This window comes from Muntiacus reevesi, chromosome 5, assembly GCF_963930625.1.
Source record: "Muntiacus reevesi chromosome 5, mMunRee1.1, whole genome shotgun sequence".
Taxonomy (NCBI): domain Eukaryota; kingdom Metazoa; phylum Chordata; class Mammalia; order Artiodactyla; family Cervidae; genus Muntiacus; species Muntiacus reevesi.
Genome location: NC_089253.1, coordinates 74,365,518 through 74,386,525, shown reverse-complemented (window position 1 = coordinate 74,386,525; position 21,008 = coordinate 74,365,518). Strand labels below are relative to the sequence as shown.

At 35.1% G+C, this 21,008-nt stretch overlaps 1 protein-coding gene across 2 annotated transcripts in view; it reads left to right on the top strand.

The window, feature by feature from the left end:
• The window catches only part of WDR26 (WD repeat domain 26), a 36,535-nt gene extending 16,190 nt beyond the window's left edge, over positions 1-20,345 (top strand). For both annotated transcript variants that reach the window (XM_065938407.1, XM_065938409.1), the window contains exons 7-14: positions 559-697; positions 5,603-5,743; positions 8,978-9,097; positions 10,999-11,144; positions 11,430-11,508; positions 11,777-11,906; positions 15,409-15,594; positions 18,298-20,345. In XM_065938407.1, the coding sequence (XP_065794479.1) occupies positions 559-697; positions 5,603-5,743; positions 8,978-9,097; positions 10,999-11,144; positions 11,430-11,508; positions 11,777-11,906; positions 15,409-15,594; positions 18,298-18,323 (967 nt within the window). In that variant the 3' untranslated portion in view covers positions 18,324-20,345. The remainder of the gene's footprint in view (positions 1-558; positions 698-5,602; positions 5,744-8,977; positions 9,098-10,998; positions 11,145-11,429; positions 11,509-11,776; positions 11,907-15,408; positions 15,595-18,297) is intronic.
• The last annotated feature ends 663 nt before the right edge of the window (positions 20,346-21,008 follow it).

Sequence of the window (21,008 nt, the reverse complement as noted above, 5' to 3'; positions counted from 1 at the left end):
TAGGTTTCTCAGAATCACAGTAAGTAGCCAGGATATGAACCTGAGTCTCTCAGACTTTTCTGCCCCCATTCTTAAGACTTTGACCACTACGGCCTCTACCATATATTGCACTTCTCTTGTGCTGTCCCCAAAGTAATACTAACTGTCCACTTTTGAATGACTGTTGCATTCCAGGAATTTTTGATGTATTTCTCATCCTTATAGGAACCCTAAGAACCTTGGTAGTTTCATCTTGTTTTATAGATGAGAGAGCTGAGACTCAGGAGTTAAATGGCTTGGCAAAGATACCAAAGCTTGTAACCCCAGATTCTCTACAGTGCCTATTCTGTTTGTCACACCAACTTGCTTTTATATCAATGAAAATGTACATTATTTCTTCTAAAACAACCTGATCCCAGCCACTTAACAAAGACAAACATGAAGACCTGGTTAATTTTTGTTTATATGAATTGACTTAATCTGAGCAAAAAATGTTTCATCAGTTTTTTTTTAACATTTTCATTATTATTACTCTTAATTGATTTTAAGAGTAATTATTTGTGGATTTGTTTGTTTTAGGAGGCAGTTCCCATGTTATACTCAGCAGATACTTACGGAGCATTGTAATGAAGTATGGTTCTGTAAATTCTCTAACGATGGCACTAAATTAGCAACAGGATCAAAAGATACGACAGTTATCATATGGCAAGTTGATCCGGTATGTACTCTAATATGAATGTTTAGATTACAAAAAGAGATAATTTTTCATCTAATTAAGTACATAATTTTAAAGTATGCGTATATAAATGGCATTCTTTTCCAAGAGCATTTTTGTCATCTTCGTCATGTCTTGCCTCTTTCTGCGTTGTTTAAATAATACATAGAGATTAATATGATCAGAATTGTTGAGTGTTACGCGCTAGGATTACACTTAGTCTATGTGTACATTATGTAATTTCATCCTCTGATTAACTCTCTTGAGATACTAATATCTCCTGTTTTCAGATGAGGAAACCAAGGTAAAAGTTAAACACCCAGGCTCTCACAGCTTGTAAATGGCAGAGTTAGACTTAAATCCAGGGATAGTTTTACTCTAGACCTACTGCTCGTCAGTGTCCCTGCCAATTGGCTATCTTTGTTAGTATTTGATTTACAGATTAATGCAGTAACCATTCTGACATGGGTTAGAAAAGACTCATTTACCATTTTGCCTTCCAAAACCCTTCATTATCTTCTGTAATTTGTGGAACTTCTGTTAAACATTCCCCCACACACACATTTCTTTCCCCTCAGTGATACCTATGAGAAGTATTATATTCTGGATTTAAAATTTTAAGTTCCCTCAAAAATCAAAATTGTCTTTTTTTATAACCAGGTGACCTACAGATTTGTAGAGATGAGTATTTCTATTTCTTTCAGCCAAGCAATTAAGAAAGTACATGACTCCAAATAGGTTAAGATGTATTTGGTTTAGGAGTCATTCACCTAAAATCAAAAAGTATAAATAATCTTATTGAGAAAGGGGACCATAGAAGGAAATATTTTAGAAAGAGTAGAGTCAGTTTGAGAGCATACATCAATTCTTGTGTACCTGCAGTATGCTATGAATGAAGAAAGATAAACGAGATCTGCTCTGCCTTAAAGCAGGCACTTTTTTCCTTTAATTGTACCATGTACTCCTCTGGCAGTCTGAACCCTATGGACCCCCTCCTCAGAATAATTTTTTTTTTTTTGCAGTTGCTTTAATCCATTTATTTATGACAAAGACATAAAATAAAGAAGTTATTTTTAGAAGTAGAATTGTTTTACTATAAGAGTGAAGTAGGCTGTATCAGGATGTCATCATCCCATCTGTTGTCTTTTTGATAAGCACTCAGAGCTCAGCTGTCCTCCCCCGGCAGTGCTAGTGGTAAAGAACCCACTTGCCATGTACTCCTCTGGCAGTCTGAACCCTATGGACCCCCTCCTCAGAATAATATTTTTAAACGCATAATCCAAAGCACTTAGGAAGCCCGAGTATATATCATAAAGGTAAACCCAATTATATTGAAGTATAATTATCAAAATAGTACAAAAACAGATACAGTTTAGTAATATGTTACTTTTTTATAAGCATAGTAACAGATTCTAGTAGCAGATCTAATAACTTCAAGAATTTTGAAGTAGTGACAAGCATAAAATTTTGAGATATCCAAAGCTATAATATGTGAAAATATTTGAAATTTCCATTATTAACAGTCACCTAATAGCACCCAATGCTGCCTTGTTAATTGCTGGTATTCGGGATTGAAGGAAATACTGAATATCATTGTGGTTAGTGAATATAAAGAAGTGCATTTTCAAGTACAAGAACTGCTATTTAGTAAGCAAATAGGATGAGTAAGGCAAACCATGGGAAATGTGACTAGAAAAATAGGTTGGGATCCATCATAACCTTATCATTGGAAGGACTGATGTTGAAGCTGGAACTCCAGTATTTTGGCCACCTGATGCGAAGAGCTGACTCATTTGAAAAGACCCTGATGTTGGGAAAGATGGAAGGCAGGAGGACGACAGAGAATGAGATGGTTAGATGGCGTCACCGACTCAATGGACATGAGTTTGAGTAAACTCCAGGAGTTGGTGATGGACAGGGAGGCCTGGCGTGCTGCAGTTCATGGGATCACAAGGAGTCGGACACAACTGAGTGACTGAACTGAACTATGATAAGAAGTATTTTCATTCAGTAGTTATTTACAACATGTCTGAAAAGAAAACAACCGTATCAAAACTTCTTTATTACATATATTCTTCTAGCAGCAGTATATGAGTCCCTTTTGTTTAGCGAGTATTTATTGAGCACCTGCTGTGTGCTTGACCTTTTTGATAGAAGTCAGACTGGGTTCCTAATAATACATGTAATTATTCTTCAGTGAATGCTACAGGAACTCAAAAAAGAAATCCTATTGGAATTGGAAAGCAAGGGAAAGTATGACAAGTAAGCCTGAGATGAAGGAGAATTATATTATTTAGGCAAGACATTATAGCTGGCTCTCAGGTGAAAGATAACGTGACTGGGCAGTTTGGGTGAAGACTTTGTAGACTAGGAGATGAGGTTCATGAAGTAAGTAGCAAACAGATCAAGGAGGGTCTTCTATACTTTGCCAAAGAGTTCTGACTTTTATGCCAGTGTTTCCCAAAGTGTTTTTATGAGAATACTGGTTATGTAAAATGTTAACAGTCGTTACATGGAAAGGGCTTTTATGTCCAGATTAGCTTGGGAAATGCAGAGTCAGTGCTTACATTTAAATATGAGATACAGTGTGTTTTAGAGTTTGGTATCATGGTATTTTTCTGTGTCAAATACTATTTGAAAAACTTAAGAAAATCAGTTCTGTTTTTGAATGTATATTTTTAGTGGATAGAAAGAATATATAGAGAGTACCTTAATATTTGAGTTGATGTTATTCCAGTGGTTAGTTTTTTTTAACAGGTTTTTTTTTTACCTTTTTTCCCAATAAAGAACTTTACCCATTCCCCTTCTCAGAATCCAAGCAAAATTAAGTGGATTGCATGAGTGTGATATTACCATTTGGATTAGGTTACTCTTTATAAAGACATTGTACTTCTGAAGATATAAGATTAATATTCTCATTTGTTTTCAACTTTTCCTTTCACATCTTTCTATTTTTTAATTAATGTGCATGAAATTATTAGGTTTTTAGTTAAATACTTCTATAGTAGCTTGTCATTAGTTTAGAAGCGAATCTTTGTGTACATCTAAAACACCACTATGAATGAAAATTTGTTCCTAGAAGATACTGGGCTAGTCCAAAAGACTTGACTTGCTTATTAAATTATGCAAGCTACTTTGACCTAATGATACTATGATCTAATACCCCAGGCCTATTAGCATCTTCCCAAAGAAAAGTCAGAAATAATGGCTTTGTAAAACTTGAACTTTCAGAACAAATTCCCAATCTAGTTTTATCAGACTAGTTCCAGACCCTTTTCTAACTGCTGTAGTTCATCACCATTGGAATTTCCATCAGCATTGGAATTAACCAAAACTGGTCTCCATTAGTCTAGTCTTACCAAATTCTGCTTCCTTCACACTGTTTTTGTTCATCTTTATTCCCTAAAACAGAAATTTAGAGACAGTCTTTTCAACATTTTTTGTCTCATCCTGTCATGTCAGTTTTATGTCCCACAACCTCTTTCAGTCCTGACCATGTTAGTTTAAGGCCCATTTCTTGTCTTAACTATGTGGCTGTTGTACTGGTTCATTAGGAGTGTCCTTACTCTGCGTCTCTCTTTGTTCTGATTCTTCTTCCACACTGTTAATGAATTCTCTTCCTAAAGCCAAGTATATTATATATTCCCAAGCTTAAAAATCATAAGTGGTTCTTCACTTGCAGGATAAGATTTAGCCCTTTAGTCTGAAACAAAGATGTCAGTTTTTCCAGTCTTTTCATTTGCCACTTCCATGTTTGCAGTTTATATATTTCATCCTATATAGCTTTAGAGTCAGGCACCTCAGGTTCAAATCCCTGGTAATACTGTCAATAAAGGCAGGTTGTTTCTAACCTTTCTCAATCTTCATGTCCTTTCCTATAATATGGGGGAGGAGAATAATTCTTAACCTTTTAGATTTTTGAGATTTAATTGAGATTGATTGTGAATAGTGCTAATACTGATTAGCACCAGATAAGTGATAGCTCTCCTGGTGGGAGTGTAAAATGGTTTAAACACTTAAGAAACAGTTTGGCAGCTCCTCACATTGTTAAGCACAGAATTGGCATATGACCTAGCAATTCTACTCCCACACATATACCCAAGAGAAATAAAGACATGGTTCTGTGCAGAAACTGTTATATATTTGTAGCAGCAGCATTCATAATAGCCAAAAAGTGGAAGCAATCCAAATGTTGCTTAATGTGGTATAGGCATAAAATGGAATACTATTTAACAATTAAAAGGAATAAAATACTGATATATTCCACAACAGGAATGAACCCTGAAAACATCATGCTAAGTGAAAGAAGCCAATTACAAAAGACTGACATGCTGTATAATTTCGTTTATATGAAATGTCCATAACAGACAAATTCATGGAGAAAGTAGGGGTTGCCAGTGCTGGAGGAAGGGAGAATAGGGAATAACTGCCACTTAGTATGGAGGTTCTTTTTGGGGTGATGAAAATGTTCTCAGGTTAGATAGTAGTGATGGTAGCACAATCTCTGAATATACTAAAAGCCACTGAATCATATACTTTAAAAGGGATGAATTTTATGCTAAGATACCCATTAAAACTGTTTTTAAAAGGAGGGGATAACTTTTAATATACCTGTTTTAAGTTTTCTTGAAACTTTCTTAAGTACAAAGTCTATGTCATCTTTATTTCCATCTAGCATTCAGTGCCCTTGTGTGTAGTAGATGCTTAACGGATGTTGCAGCATGATTGAGTCTTTATGAAGCAAGTTAGGGGTTCTCTTAGGGGCAGGGAATTGGCAAAATCTGTGAAAATGTCCTCAGATTAAACTATATTATCAAAGCGCATCTTTGTAACTATTTAAGTTCTTATGCCCAAAAAACAGTGACTTTAGAAATGAGAGTTAGCTAAGTTGTCTGTTTTCCCTCCTAGGATACACACCTGCTAAAACTGCTTAAAACATTAGAAGGACATGCTTACGGCGTTTCTTATATTGCATGGAGTCCTGATGACAACTATCTTGTTGCTTGTGGCCCAGATGACTGCTCTGAGCTTTGGCTTTGGAATGTACAAGTGAGCAAATTTCTTCCTTGGTTTAGTCTTTATGAAGTATAATCGTACTGCACATCTTCATTATAACTTTATTCATGATCTGTAGAACCAAATCATTCAACCTAAATTCCCATGATGTATTTCTTATAAAAGATAATTAATTCATCAGATAGAACCCAGGTGTCCAGATTTATAAATTAAAATATTTTGTTGAGCATAATAGCATTTTTGAAAGAATGATCAGTAGGCATTTTTAGGGATGTTGTGCTTTATAGTGTGTAATATGTACTATTTTACTGTGATACTTTGTACCTCAATAAAGATTTTACAGTTGTTCTATAGTTGCACAGTTTTATACAAAACTTACTTTTCAAGTGTGAAAACATGGAGACATGACACCAAATTTTCCATTCCAGTGGCAATTGCACCATTTCCTTACCTATATTTAATGTTACAATCTCATTTAGTAGATTTAAATGATATTTGCAGTACTTACTATCAAGAGTTTTATTATACTTTCTAAATGAAAACTTAAACACTTTATCTAGGGTTCCAGTTTAGAAAAACTCAGCACTGAGTTCACTCTATCATCTGTTGGCTCTATTTTGGAAACCTTCTAATTAATCATTTAAAATTATTTTTTAAGTTTCTTCCACAAGCTGACTGGTTAGATGATTTTTTTTTTTTTTAACTTCTCGGCAGGGGAATAGTTCAGGCTACAGTTTGGGTGTATAAGTATAAGCTGATGGGATATGGTTTTGAGTTTGGAGACCCATGTGTAAGTTGATTTTTATCAAGAGTAAAGATAAAAGCTCCGTAGAAATGACTCAGTAAGATGGTATAGAAGACAGATGAATGCTAAGATGTACCTGAAGATGATGTGCCATAAATCTAATTCTACAGTACGATTTATATTTCAACCCAGTTTCTTTATTAAGAAAATTTGAAATATTGAGAAAGGTTGAAATATGAATATAGGATGACCTGTATCCATGCCACCATAAATTCAGCAGATGATGTTATTAACATTTTGTTACATTTTGTGTGTATATACATGCATGCATACAAACATACATATTTATATATCCATACCCAAAACATCTGGATGTAAATTAAGATGATATTCTACCATTAAGTATTTAAACATGTATCTCCTTAACAGTAATTTTCTCCTACATAATCAAATGCCATTATCTTACCTATAATTCTCTAATTATTTTAGCTATAATTCTCTAATATTCATGTCATAATTTAAAAATTCCCAGTTGTTCCCAAAATGTGTTTAGGCCTTTTTTATCAAACTAGTGTTGAATCAGTGTTGTATTTGTGATTGGGCTCAGGGTGGCAAAGCACAGAGTAGATCAGATGGCTTCTCAAACAAGCTTAAAAGGAATCTGACCTAAAAGACAATTTCCGCCCCCTCAAAGGGAGGAGAAGTACATGGTCATAGTCGCACAACAGAGAGTCAGCCTGTGTAGTCTTCTTTAAATTCAATTTTGAATTTCTGGACAGTTAAACTATGTTCTAGCTTAACTGTTTTACTGTGTGTTATGTTATAGACTTGTTCTAAAAGGGAGGTCCTTTTAAGTCAGTTTTCAAAGTTGCTCCTTTGAATTTTTATGTAGATTCCTAATTACAGGTTTCCCCTGCTATCTGAAAGTAATTATTCCTGTGAAATTTTTCATAAGCTGCAATGGCATAAAGAAGCAGTTACCTTAGGACACATCTTACTAAAGGATGCACAAAATAAATCAAGATAAAGCACAGGTGCTCACATAGCTCAAAGCCATGGCAACTTGGTGCTGAGATGCTGACTGTGGTTCCTGGGAAGGAGCCACTCTCACGCTTCAGAGTGTATGCTGCCTCTCTAACAACTCCCCGCGAAACACGGAACACTGTTTTCACTTTCCACAGACACTTTTCGTAAAAGCAGACATCCTCTTCAGATGTCTTTTGGTTGACAAAAACAGGTACTAATGTAAATCTTTGTAAAAGCCAAGTGGTACAAGGCAACCTTTCAAAAAGCTGGTGATACCTGTAATGGCTTCATACTCAAAACAGTCCTGAGCAGAATAGAGGAAAAGACCATTTCTGCCTTCAGAACTTACTGTAAATAGAAAATGCTGAAGATTCAGCTGTTGCATGTGTATTTGTGTTTCTAAACGTTCTTTTTTTTACCCATTTATATTGCACAATCGCAAAAGATCGTGACTTGAGAATAGTTAACAGTATGGGGGAAGGGTTTAAGATTGCTGAATTTTTTTTTCTTTTTCAGTGTAAGGAAGACATTCTGGTTTTTGTGCCCTCTTTGCTTTTATTACTTGGCCCCATTTCCTGATCATGCACCCTTTTTTTTTTCTTTTTTTCTTTTTTTTTTTTTTAATTTGATTACCCATTTCTCACAGGAAAATTATGCCCATGTACTTTTTATTATTCCAAGGGCAGCTCTAATCTCTCAGATTCTGTTTCTAATCCATGAACAAAATGGAATCAAGACTAGATTAACTGGTATGTGTCTACCTTCTAAGTTGAATAACTTAGAAAAAATAACAGGAGGCTATCTGAGGGTTGTAACCAACTAAATAGTCTTACTTAGTTGGGAATGCTTTAAAATGAGTACTCTAAACAGTGCAAATGTCCTTCACTCTTTTCTGTTACTTTTAATTGAAATAAAGTTGTATATCAGAAAAATAATTTTTGTTTTCCCATTTTCCCTTCTACATTTTGAACATACCAGATATGAAATTAACATAATTTAGACTGCCTACATTCTTGGCCTAGTTTAAGGGCATAGTTTTTCTGCCTATTAATCATGTTCTTAAGGAGTTGCTAATTGCATGAACTACAATTTTAGAATAAAATAAAGAACTGTGAACTAAGGAAAAGTGAGAACTCAGAAGAAATAGGTATGTCATGCTGGACTTTTCATCGTTGTACTTGGGGAAAATTACTTGTTTTAATTTATGCATGTAATTGATTTAAGACTAGAGTTCCGTTTGAAGTTTATCTTATAGCTATTCTTTGAATCACCTATGCCAGGCTTTGTTTGACTCCTGAGGTTTTTTCAAGTACTTAATTTCTCTTTTGAATGCTATAGTATTGTTCTATAAGGCCAATTTAAACAGTTTACTTCACTAATTAGGAGTATTAAACTAACCAGATATCCCAGTTACTATCCTTTTTCTGTTTTTTCTTTATACATTCCCTTTAGAGGAGTATCTTGAAGATCTCATCCACAGTTTTGTTTCCTTGTAGACGGGAGAGCTAAGGACAAAAATGAGCCAATCTCATGAAGACAGTTTAACAAGTGTGGCTTGGAATCCAGATGGGAAACGCTTTGTGACTGGAGGTCAGCGTGGGCAGTTCTATCAGTGTGTGAGTATTTAGTGCCCTACTTCAGATGCCTGCAAATTTACTTAAAAGCAAATTTAGTTTTGTAAAAATAAAGAATTCACTTGACTTGATAACTTATAAAATATATGAAAACCCACTTGACTAAGATAAACATTGTTCAATAGAACTTTCTGTGGAATCTTTTTCTCTTTTAAAAAAACATTTCAAGTGCTTATATGAAGTATAGGCTTTGAATTTAGTGAAACATTAAAAAAAAGATTGTCCTACTAAACATTTTGTTCTTATAAATAAATAAGTTTCTTATATATAGGACAAAAAGGTTTAGTATTTAATTTCTTTGGTGGGGAGGTCTTTAGCCCTTTGGATTTTTTGTTATCTCCCTCGGCCTTCCTCCCCGCCACCTCCTCGAAAAATGCTGTATTTCATGAGGAGACTGACTTTAAAATTTTGAGGAATAAAAGTGATGATGAATGTTGCCAGGAAAATTTCCAGTCTTTATTTGAGGTGTCTTCTGATCATTACCTGCTCTACTAATCTTGGAGTGTTGGGATAATAAAAGTAAGTAATAGGTAAAAAGTCTTATGACAAAGTAGACTATGATACAAATGCAGTGTCATTACTCTCTATTACCTAGATTTCATGTCTCATATCACTACCTAGCATGGTTCCAGTAGGTCCTTCTAGATTTACTTTAGACTACAGTTAAATATCATAACCCCATCAAATCATTCAGTGTAGGTCATTTATCATAACGACTTCTATGTCGCCATTACAAATTATCAGTTTCATTGAGCTCGCTGCAAGACTCATGGAATCTAGTGTGCTGTTTTCTCAGCATGGTTGTAAGTCATTTAACTTTTCCCCAGTTGTCCCAATACAGTTTATTGATACACCCCTGATTTTCTTTAAATTATTTTAAGTGGTCAGTACCATTATAATATACTAATGTAAACATTTTATGTCTGGACTTTGTCTCCATGGGCTAATGCTATACTTTCATTCATTGATTGATATAATTGACACATATTGTTACATTAGTTTCAGGTGTATAACATAATATGATTCAGTATTTGTATGTATTACAGAATGATTTCCACAATAAGTCTTGTTAACAAACATCACCATACATAGTTACAAAAAAATTTTTTTTCTTATGAGCATTTTTAAGATTTACTTTATTAGCAACTTTCACATATGCAATACAGTATTATTAACTATAGTCACCATACTGTACATTTTGGCATTTAAGCCATTAGTTCTTAATTCCCTGGATTCAAGGTGGCCTTGTGTGTTTCTCCTGACTTTGCCGTCCCTTACAGTGTTTAATCCTTCAGGGTACATGACTTGGTAGTTCCCTAACCTGTAAAAATAGGATTGCCACTCAGAGCGTTGAATGTTCAGGAAGATAATGATCCTAAGAGCTTTACTCGGTAGAGCATGTTACAAATTTGGTGACTTTTTTTTAAAACATCATGATAGATTCCTAAGTTCTATACAGCTATAATTCATGTTAGTTAGTTGTCTTTTTACATATCACAACTTGTGAACATTATAGTACAAATCCCAGTATAGTGTATTTTAAAGGGATGTTTAAATTCTTTTCCAAAAATTGTGAGCCCTTGAAACTTAAGGATTCTTTCTTTGTATTTATTGTATTTATCTATGCATGATAGAAGGGAAGATAGATTTACTGAGATTTTCCCCCTCCCTTTAGGTATTGTAATGAAATTTGACCTATATAAATTTTGATGATTGAAAACACTTAAGGAACAACTAGGTTGAGATCAGTCTCAGGAAGAGATAAATATTACAAAAAGATATATTAAGGGATTCTTTTGGGGGGGAAAAAAAGATTCTTTTGGTTCTTTGTTTGCTTTCTGAGTGCTGTTCAGTAATGAAGTTAATAGTAGTTTTCTCCTCAGGATTTAGATGGTAATCTCCTTGACTCTTGGGAAGGAGTGAGAGTGCAATGCCTTTGGTGCTTGAGTGACGGGAAGACTGTTCTGGCATCAGATACACACCAGCGAATTCGGGGATATAACTTCGAGGACCTTACAGATAGGAACATGTAAATATAGTTTATGTCCATTAAACAACAGTTATCTGATTTGTATTAAAAGTGTAGTAGAACTTGCTTCTTCAAAAGAAGAGGTTTTATTTTTATTATGTTTTTGGTTTGATTGGTAATTTGGGTGGATAGTCAAGTGGTGCTTAGTAATTATTAACTCATTCTTTTTCTTGCTTGAAATATAGTATGTAATAGTGATCACAGACTTAAATTTGTTATATTTAAATAATTTGAATGTCTTGGTTCTTAGTATGTTGGTTTTGACAAACTATTTTTTGGTTACAGAGTACAAGAAGATCATCCCATTATGTCTTTTACTATTTCAAAGAATGGCCGATTAGCTTTGTTAAATGTAGCAACTCAGGTAAGTTTATTAACTTAATTCTCAGGAAAATTTAGCTTAGTTAAAATTTGTGGGGTTTGTTATGTATAAACAAATATTTTTATGAATTCTTAAATTTTACTTCGTGTGTTTGATCCATAAGTTTGTGGAGTCAACTGGAAATTTTTCAGGACATTGGCATTTTGCAGAAATAGAAATTAAAAATGTTCATCAGGCAAATGCATAGTCACAGATTACTCTTTAAAATTCTTTTGCGTTAATAAATACTTATATTCTCTTTTGTTTACAGGGAGTTCATTTATGGGACTTGCAAGACAGAGTTTTAGTAAGAAAGTATCAAGGTGTTACACAAGGGTTTTATACGATTCATTCATGTTTTGGAGGCCATAATGAAGACTTCATCGCTAGTGGCAGTGAAGGTAAATTGTGTCTCCATTGATTCACAGATATAAATTGATGGACTGAAAGTTCTATAATTCTCTCAATTTGTAAAGGTAGTCATGTCTCCAAGCAAATTCAAGATGTTAAATCAGAAATTGTATGAGTCACTTATCCAGCACACTTTTAATGTCCCTTTTCGTGGAATGGTTGAGTCCTCCTCATTGTCACGGATCAGCAGTGCCTGTTGTGGCTGTGTGGAAGTGGGTTTGGTGCATGTGTCAGGTGAAGATGTGGTTAAATCATTACTTTTCTGTAGGTATTTTTCTTTTCATGAGACTTAACGGTTTTCAGATGTTAATAGTATCTTAGAAATCAAGGTTAATTATGTTTTACTTGATCTTGGACAAAATTGACTATAATTAGATCTTCAGTGGTTCTTTAATGACCAAAGAAAATAATTTAGATTTTCTTTGAGACCATGGGATTCTTAAGGTCTCAGAAAAGTTCAAATTATGGAATTAACTACTACCTTTTTTAATAACTTACTCTGGTCTAATAACATCAATATATCAGGCAAGCACGTGCCTCAAGTAGTCTAATTTAAAACAAATTGTTTAAAATATGCAAGCACAGATAAGTGAGGCAGTATTAAAAGTTACTGTACATTTTAAGGTGATAAAAACAAATAATGGCAGATTATTGAAAATTTTCATTCAGCACATTTTCGTGAGTACCCACTTCGCTGTTCTAGTACTACAGCAGCAAATTACTGAAGTCGTTTTTTAAAAACTGGATCTAGTTTTCCAGGATAGACCAAGGAACTGGATTATGTTGGTGAATACTTCGTAACATTCAGTTACCGTGTGAGATATTTCTATTTTCCCTTTCTTGACCAAAAAAAAAAAACTGATCTCAGTAGAAAAGAGGATCACAAGGTGACACATGAGTTTTTCCTTTGTGTATAAGGTGTATTTAAGGATTGGGACAAAGAGACATTTAGAGATTTAGATTTTTCACATGAAGCATATGACTTCATTCTTTCCCCTAAAAAAGTCATTCAGATAAGATTAAGAAAAGAGACAGTGGCTTGCTAGGTAACAATTGGGAGTTCACTTCTTTCCCATCAAAAAATCTTTTTTATCTGTTAGTTTAATCATGTTATTTTCTTCTAGATTTTCCTTTGGTTTCTATTTGATATGATTTAGACATAATAAGCCTTCTACATGCTTTTTAGCTCCTCCTACTTGAAGATCCTTCCCCATGCGCTATTTAATCCTGCTCCTGGTGGGGTTCTTTACCCCTCTTAATTGTGCCTCACAATCCTGTGTCTGTGTGTGTCCAGCTCTTTGCGACCCCATGGACAGTAGCATGGGTTGCCATTTCCTCCTCCAGGGGATCTTCCTGTCCCAGGGATAGAACCCACATCTGTTATGTCTCCTGAGTTGGCAGGTGGATCCTTTACCAACTGTGACAATCCCCTATACTCTTTCTAAAAATAATACATAGCATAGAAGTACTTTTAAAAAATATGTATTGCCACCATTATCCCTAGTGATGCCAATCTTTTTTTTTTTTTGGCCCAAACTAACTTTAGAACTAAGCCTTATGAACAGTGTAATTAAGCCACATTATATTCTATTTAGGGCTAAAAATGAAACATAACTGAAGGAAAGAGATTAGGATTCTCATGACTCAGGTGGTTTAGAATGGCTCTAAAAATGTTTTCAACACCAAGTGGTTATAGAAAATATGCTATCTCCCAAGATGTCCACAGTAATCCATTCATCGTTTATTTGTAAGAAATATATTCTAAGAACCTTCCAAACCCCCAAATACATGAATGTCAACATAAGATAGAGCAATAGGAAGCATTTCCCCCTAAAAGTTAGGCCATTACTCCAGCCTTTTCATTGTGCTGATAATAAAGAGAAAAACTTATTTTTCCCTCTGCATAGGTACTGGATTCCTTAAACTGATAAACTAAGCAGAACTTTATCAGAAGGCCTGTCATTCTGACCTTGACTGCTCATATCTTTCTTAATTTTTGCTGCATGTTCAATAAATATCCTCCTTGGATATGTGTTCACAAAAGCATTTTTCATCCAAATGTAGGCAGATTTCAGTTGCATTCTCACTTTTCAAGAAAGCCTATAATCTTTCTTTGTGGACTTGCTCTGTCCAAGGGGAAGCATAGCTAGTCTGGGCCTTTCGTTTTTCCTTTTGTTAGTTTTATTTTATTCAAGAAAAATTATTTTCAAAAATGACTGAAGTAACAAATACCTTCTAGGAAAGATAAATTCAGTACTTCAGTGAGTTCCTTTTAACTTTCACTTCCCATACACAAAAGAATGTTCAACAGTGGTTCCAACTTTTTCTCTTTGTGAGTTTTGAAACCAGGGCATGTTCTTTTACCACAAGTTTGTTACCTATTCACCACTGTAAAGTTTCCTCAGTAAGCAGCATATCTGCTGAAAGTTCCCACCGTGCTCATGTTAACTGAGTGACAGCTCTTCAGATGGGACACTTTTCTAACTCACCCTGGGGTTCTGCTGTCTGTTCAAGAACCATCACTTACATTTAGTTAACTCTTTATGGTAATACATGGTGTTTACTGTGTGTTAGACTCTGTTCAAAACATTTCTTCATATACAGACGTATTTTATCCTCATAACATGATGAGGTAAGTATGTCTCCCCATTTACAGAAGAAAAGTTGCAGGGAGTGGCAAGTGTGCCCAGAGTTACAGGAACACAGGGAGGGTGTGGGCCAGGTAGTCTGACTGCAGCTCTTACTCTGAATGACTACTCTGTACTGGACAGTTGTTGCGTTTTGTTTTTGAAGATTAGTTTATCCAAAGAAACAAAGTTGTTGGGGTTTTTGGTTTTTATGGGCACTTGATGAGATTGTAAATAGACTGCCACACAGTCATATTATGATACAGCTGTAGGACAGCTGTCTAGCCTCACAAGTAAACACTGAGCAGGACCTCCCGGATTCCAATCCCAGGTTCACCGTTTACCGGCTGTTAACCATGAGCAGATTGCTTACACTTGCAGTTCATCAGTCACCATCCATAAAAGGGTTAAGCACCACCTCCTGATGGTGATGAAGATTAAATAACATAGTTATTTAGCACCTAGAACATTGTAAGCACTCAATATTTAGCTGTCATCTTAATTGCCATATTTGGATACATTGCTTCTCTGTCACCTCTATTTCCATAGAATTTATCTCCATCCTAGATTTGTTTATATTCAGTGGTCTTGACTGTGATTACATAATTACATAATATTACAGAATATTGCAGATTCTGTGATGACTTGCAAGCTAGTCTGTCATTTTTAACAGGGGGAAAATGTATTTTATTAAAATTTAAATGAATTTTTCAAAAAATAATATGTTAAATTATTCACATTTTTGTTGTCCTTTCAAGTCTGATAAGTTAAATGTTTTGTGTGTAATGAGCAGTAAACTTAAAATCAATCAATTTTGTTAATCTGTTACACTTTGCCAACTTTTTTCTGAATTGCTGTTACTCAGATCACAAGGTTTACATCTGGCACAAACGTAGTGAACTGCCAATTGCGGAGCTGACAGGGCACACACGTACAGTCAACTGCGTGAGCTGGAACCCGCAGATTCCATCCATGATGGCCAGCGCCTCAGATGACGGCACTGTTAGGATATGGGGACCAGCACCTTTTATAGACCACCAGAATATTGAAGGTACCATTACACAGTATTCTCGTGTTTTCCCAAGTGAAACCTTGCCTACTTTATCATAACGTTGGAGCACTTTTAGGTGGTACTTTAAAGTGAAGGATGTAACAGATTTTCTCCCTCATTTAAAGACTGTACACTGTATCTCAATCCACAGGAGTTTAATTAAGCTAATATGCAACAGTATTTTTTTGTTTTATTGATGACAGTGGTGAGAATAAGCAGGACTATACCACCTCATTTACAGGCGAGTTAGTATTGCCACTTTCAAAATCTCCCTAAAAATCTTGCTTCATTAGGCAAGAGTATTTTATACTTCTGTGCTTATGAAAACTAGCTAGTAAATGAAACTTAAACAGCTTCAGAATGATCTTGCTTATGGTTTTACCCTTACAGATGAATATCTGTTAATACCATGTAGCATACTAGCATGAACTGTGCATGATGGATAGAGAAAGAGAATGGAACTAGAATTCATCATGTACCTATGTGCCTAGTAACCTGCTAGGCCCTTTATATACACTGCCTTGCATAACATCTGTATAGCCCTGCAAGAGAAATGGAGAAGTGTTTTTGTCCTCATTTTCAGTTTGTGAAAACTGAAGCATGGCAAGACTAATTAACTTGTAGAGTGCTACCAGGTCTTCAAATCTAAGTCTGAAAGGTGTTTTCCATTACTTTCAGATACCAGAAGAAAGCCCAAAGCCAAAAAGCTAACAGTTAAGGACATAGCTTACTTGAGCAAGATATGCTAGAAAGAGGAGATAATGAGAAATAATGACTTACCTGTTCTTTTTCAGAGCAGAAATATTTAGTTTGCTTAGAAGGAAATAATTTACCTAGAAACAGATAAACAGATTTTTTGGTTCACAGTGTGTCCCACCTAAGTGTTTTAGTAAGAAAGATGACCAACTGCTCTCAGTTATTCTCAGAGGAGGAGGGTTGTCAGGGTAGCCCAAATGGCTTAAAAGCATGTTCTCTGTGCTTTTATCTGTGTGGTACAAACTGTACCAGATCTCACTGGTAGGTGAGGATATACAGCCAAAGACAAGGGTAAAAAGCATGTAGAGTACACAGCTCAAAAAGTTTGAAAACTACTCTTGAGTTACTCAGAACCTTCTAGGGCCTTTTCGTATTTGTAGATCACTACCTGACATGATTTTACTAACACACCTCTGGAATTAGCTAAAATAAAAAATCTTTTATTGATTTCCTGTTGTGTGTGTGTGTTGTCCCGTTTTAGGTTTCAAGGCCTACTCATAGATACTTTAGAGATCTATAACTGAGATTATATGTCCTTTTCTAATTTTATTAGTCATTTTGGAAATTATTTCTTCAAATAAACATTTGATACGAAGAACTAGGAAAATACTAGGTATATAGTAACAGATTTACCTTGTAAGTAGATTTATTTTAGACATAACTTTAACGATATGTTTGTGCCTCCACTACAGTGGAATAAGAGTTGCAGTGCTATTTGGTAATTTAATTATTGTGGATACTCATTATGGTAGGTGAGACAAACTTAGTCCAGTTGTAAGAACTGGGTCAAATTAAGCAATTTTCGGTTGTGCTTTGCAAATGGGTATAACACTAAAAGATTTTCATTTATACCTACAATAAGAAAACAACTTCTTTATAACTAGATACTTCGTTACATGCCTTTTATTAAGGTATCCTCTGAGTTCTTTTTCCCCTGCTCGAAAACATTTTTTCTAATTAATACCTGTTTGGAATAGACATTTGGGGAAAATGTAGATGAAGCTAAGGAAATGGCATTCCAAAACCATAAGTATCCTAAGATACTATAAGTCATTTAACTAAAAGTACTTAAGTTCCAAAAAGAATTGCTGACCTTTTATTATAATAGTAACAATCCACCACTGCATTTTTTTTTTTTTTGAGGACTGTATAAAATGGAATAGAATCAAGTACTCATACATGCTACAACATGGGTGAACTTTAAAAACAATATGCTATGAAAGAAACCAGACACATTTATATGAAAGCATCCCAAAAAGGCTAATCTGTAGAGAAAGCAGACTAGTAATTGCTTAAGATTGTTAATTGACTTCTAATGGTGATGAAGATGTTTTAAAATTTATTGCCTTGATGGTTGTACAATCCTGTGTGAATATGCTAATAACTACTGAATATGCTAATAACTACTGTCCAGTTTAAATGGGTGCATTGTAGAGTATGTGAATTATATCAATAGAGCTGTTGACACATTGTCCTTCCCACACACACATGCACAGAGTAGGGTCATTGCAGAGTTTCAAACTGAGGCACTAAAAGAATTCAATATTGGATTGGGCAAAAAAGTTTATTTGGGTTTTTCTGTAAAATAGGGAAACTGAACAAAGTTTTTGGCCAACCCAGTACATAGTTATAATGCAGTTTTACCTTGGACTGCCAGATGTTCTTTATTCTCTTCTAAGGTATAAGATTCCAACATGATTATTCATTTGGGTTCTCCAATATTCAAAATAATCATGGGTTTAGACTGTAATATGTAGCCTAGGATGTGATACACAGTTTTAATGATCATGATGAAAATACCAAGAATTTGTCTTGATGTGATTGTTTTTTAATGTTATTTTGTGATGTCATAATGCTGATTTCAAAACTTTCTAACTGGTACCTTTTTTCTCCCCCTCCCCTCTTCTTCTTTTCCGCCAATACACATTTCATCTTGTCTTCATTCAGAGGAATGCAGTAGCATGGATAGTTGATGGCGAATTTGGAGCAGACGACTTCTGTTTAACTTAAAATTAGTCGTATTTTAATGGCTTGGGATTTGGTGCAAACAAACATGATTGATAGCTGGACTGACATGCTCGTCATGAAAAAAGAACCATTTCTGAAGCCCGATTGGGGCCAAACATTTACACCTTGCTTCATAGTAACCAGTTGAGATGAAGCACGTCGTTAGAACGTTGTTGGACACCATGTTGAATTATCCCCCCATCGGTTGTGAAGAACTGTGCTACATTCAGGCTTACCCATTGAACTCAGTATATATATTTTTTTCCCTCCTGCCTTTTGTCTGGCAGGATACCATTCTTGTTGCTCTTCTGTGTAATGAAGTTTAAATGCTTGTTTGGAAAACTTTATTTAACAGTTTAGAAGGCTTGATAGAAAGAGTGCATTAGTCTGAAGAGTATACATTGGATAGGAAAGAATTTCCTTCTTTTGTTTCTCCAAATCTTTCCGCCTTATTTAGCTTGAGATCTTTGCAGCTTGGTTCATGGATTCTAGCCTTGCCCGTTGCGCAGTATATACTGATCCAGATGATAAACCAGTGAACTATGTCAAAAGCACTCTCAATATTACATTTGACAAAAAGTTTTGTACTTTTCACATAGCTTGTTGCCCCGTAAAAGGGTTAACAGCACAATTTTTTAAAAATAAATTAAGAAGTATTTATAGGATTAAAGTGACTTCATTTGTATACATTTGGAATCTAAACCAGCTAAAAAAGAGTTTCCTCTATGACTTAGATACGCAGTATAAACTGATGCTCTTCTGGAATACCACATGAGACATGGTCAGAAACAGTACTTGCAAGGACATTATACAGAAAATTCAGAGTAGTGCTTTGAAGATTTTCCCCCTTTTGTTTTATTCCCGAAGGAACATCAGTACCTGATCTTGAAGAAATTCAAGATTCAAAAAGAGAATTTTAAATTTGTACCAACATGAGAGATCAGTAGTCCATATAAGTTTTCAACAAATTTTGTTCCAAGTTCTCAATCTGGGGAATCATTTTGGTGTCATCTAGCAAGAAAGTAGAAATCAGCAGATATAACCACTTTGGAAGTTTATAGTATAATTGAGCTTGTTAGAAGAATTCAGCAGGTTAGAAACATACTTAAACTGGGTTTAAAACCTCATAATCATTTATCTAATTGCCCTTAATATTTTGACATAGGGATACATAAGTTTAAAGACTGTTTCTCCTCAGTTTCTCAGATATCGCCACACTGAACCTCATTCTAAACTGGTGCTGTGGGTAGTGCCCCTCTCCCCTCCCTGTTTAGTTTAAGGAAAGGTTTCCTTCATGGAAAAGCACTTTTGAGAATTTCACATTTAAAATACGCCAAAAGCCTGATGTTCACATTGTGCTTTTAAAATCCCGTTAACAGCTGAATACAACATACTTAGTCTCCTTTGAAATTCCCTCCCCTTTTCAGTAGAGGATGAATATAGTGACCATAGCTGTTACATTGAGAAGAGTGGGAATATCTCCAAAATAAGATTTTGGTGAAGAAAAAGTCTTAACACTGTTTCCTTTTGACCCAGCCAAATCTATATTATTACCATGAGCAGACTTCTTCAGGATCCACAAAGAAGAAAAGAAAGGCTTGGATGTCAGGAGTTCTTCCTTGGTGGGTGGGGTGTGGGTGGGGGGCGTTTAACAGGAGGATAGCAGGGAGAAATGGTCAAGTCAGGGAAGGGGAGAAGAAAGAAAAACACAAATTGGCCTTAAAATAGCTCGGATTCTCCCAGAAGCTCATAGTAAGAGGAGATGACAGATCGTGGTCAGCAGATTATTTTATCAAATTGGTAATGTAAAAGATTTCTTTAAGCTTCATTTTGCAGAGACCACCACTTAGAAAATCAAGAATTCCTGTTTTGGTATTTCTAAGTTAAAATAACTATATGTTACAGTTTATCTGGTACTTCATTTTTCTTAACTAAAATTACTTTTTACTTTAAGCTTGAATAAAATCTTCATTGGTAACTGTATATAATTAAGTGGCAACTTCTCTTTACCTCAGTACAGTTAAATCCATTCATATTTTAAGTGATCCATGTGTACCCTGAAGCCATTAATTACCCCAATGTCTGTGGTAACATCACTAACAAAATGTGGGCATAGAAACGCCACAGCTGTTTACAAATTTCATTAGTATGCCATGGTACATTTGTAACATTCACTGGGATTTGTGCCCGTTCAAGGGCAATTTGGCACTCAGAGTCTACTGTCCTTCACCCAACCACCCCTAGATCTGAGTTTTCAGAGTGCTTCTGAAGTACAGTTAAGACACTTTAAAAAAGTGGAGGCAGAGTGAGGCACATTTTACAAGAACATAACTCCATTAAAACGGAGTAACAACTATGCAAAGGTTTCTGTAGCAGCTAGGTGAGTTTGTGTTCCAAGTCTGTCTTAACTGGCAGCTTCTGCATATACTGGTACTTTGCTGTGCCAATTTGCTGTAAACGTCTATATTTCATGCATGTGCCGTGCAGTGACTGTGCTAGAAAAGTGAAATAAATGAAGAAACCTAGGATTTTATGGTACAGAGAACCTGATAGCAGGATGGTCTAACTCGTAGCTGTCAAATGAAAACCTCTGATTGTGCTGTAGTCTCTCTAGGCTTGAGGTGAGAATATTTTCAAGCCAGCTGCAAGAT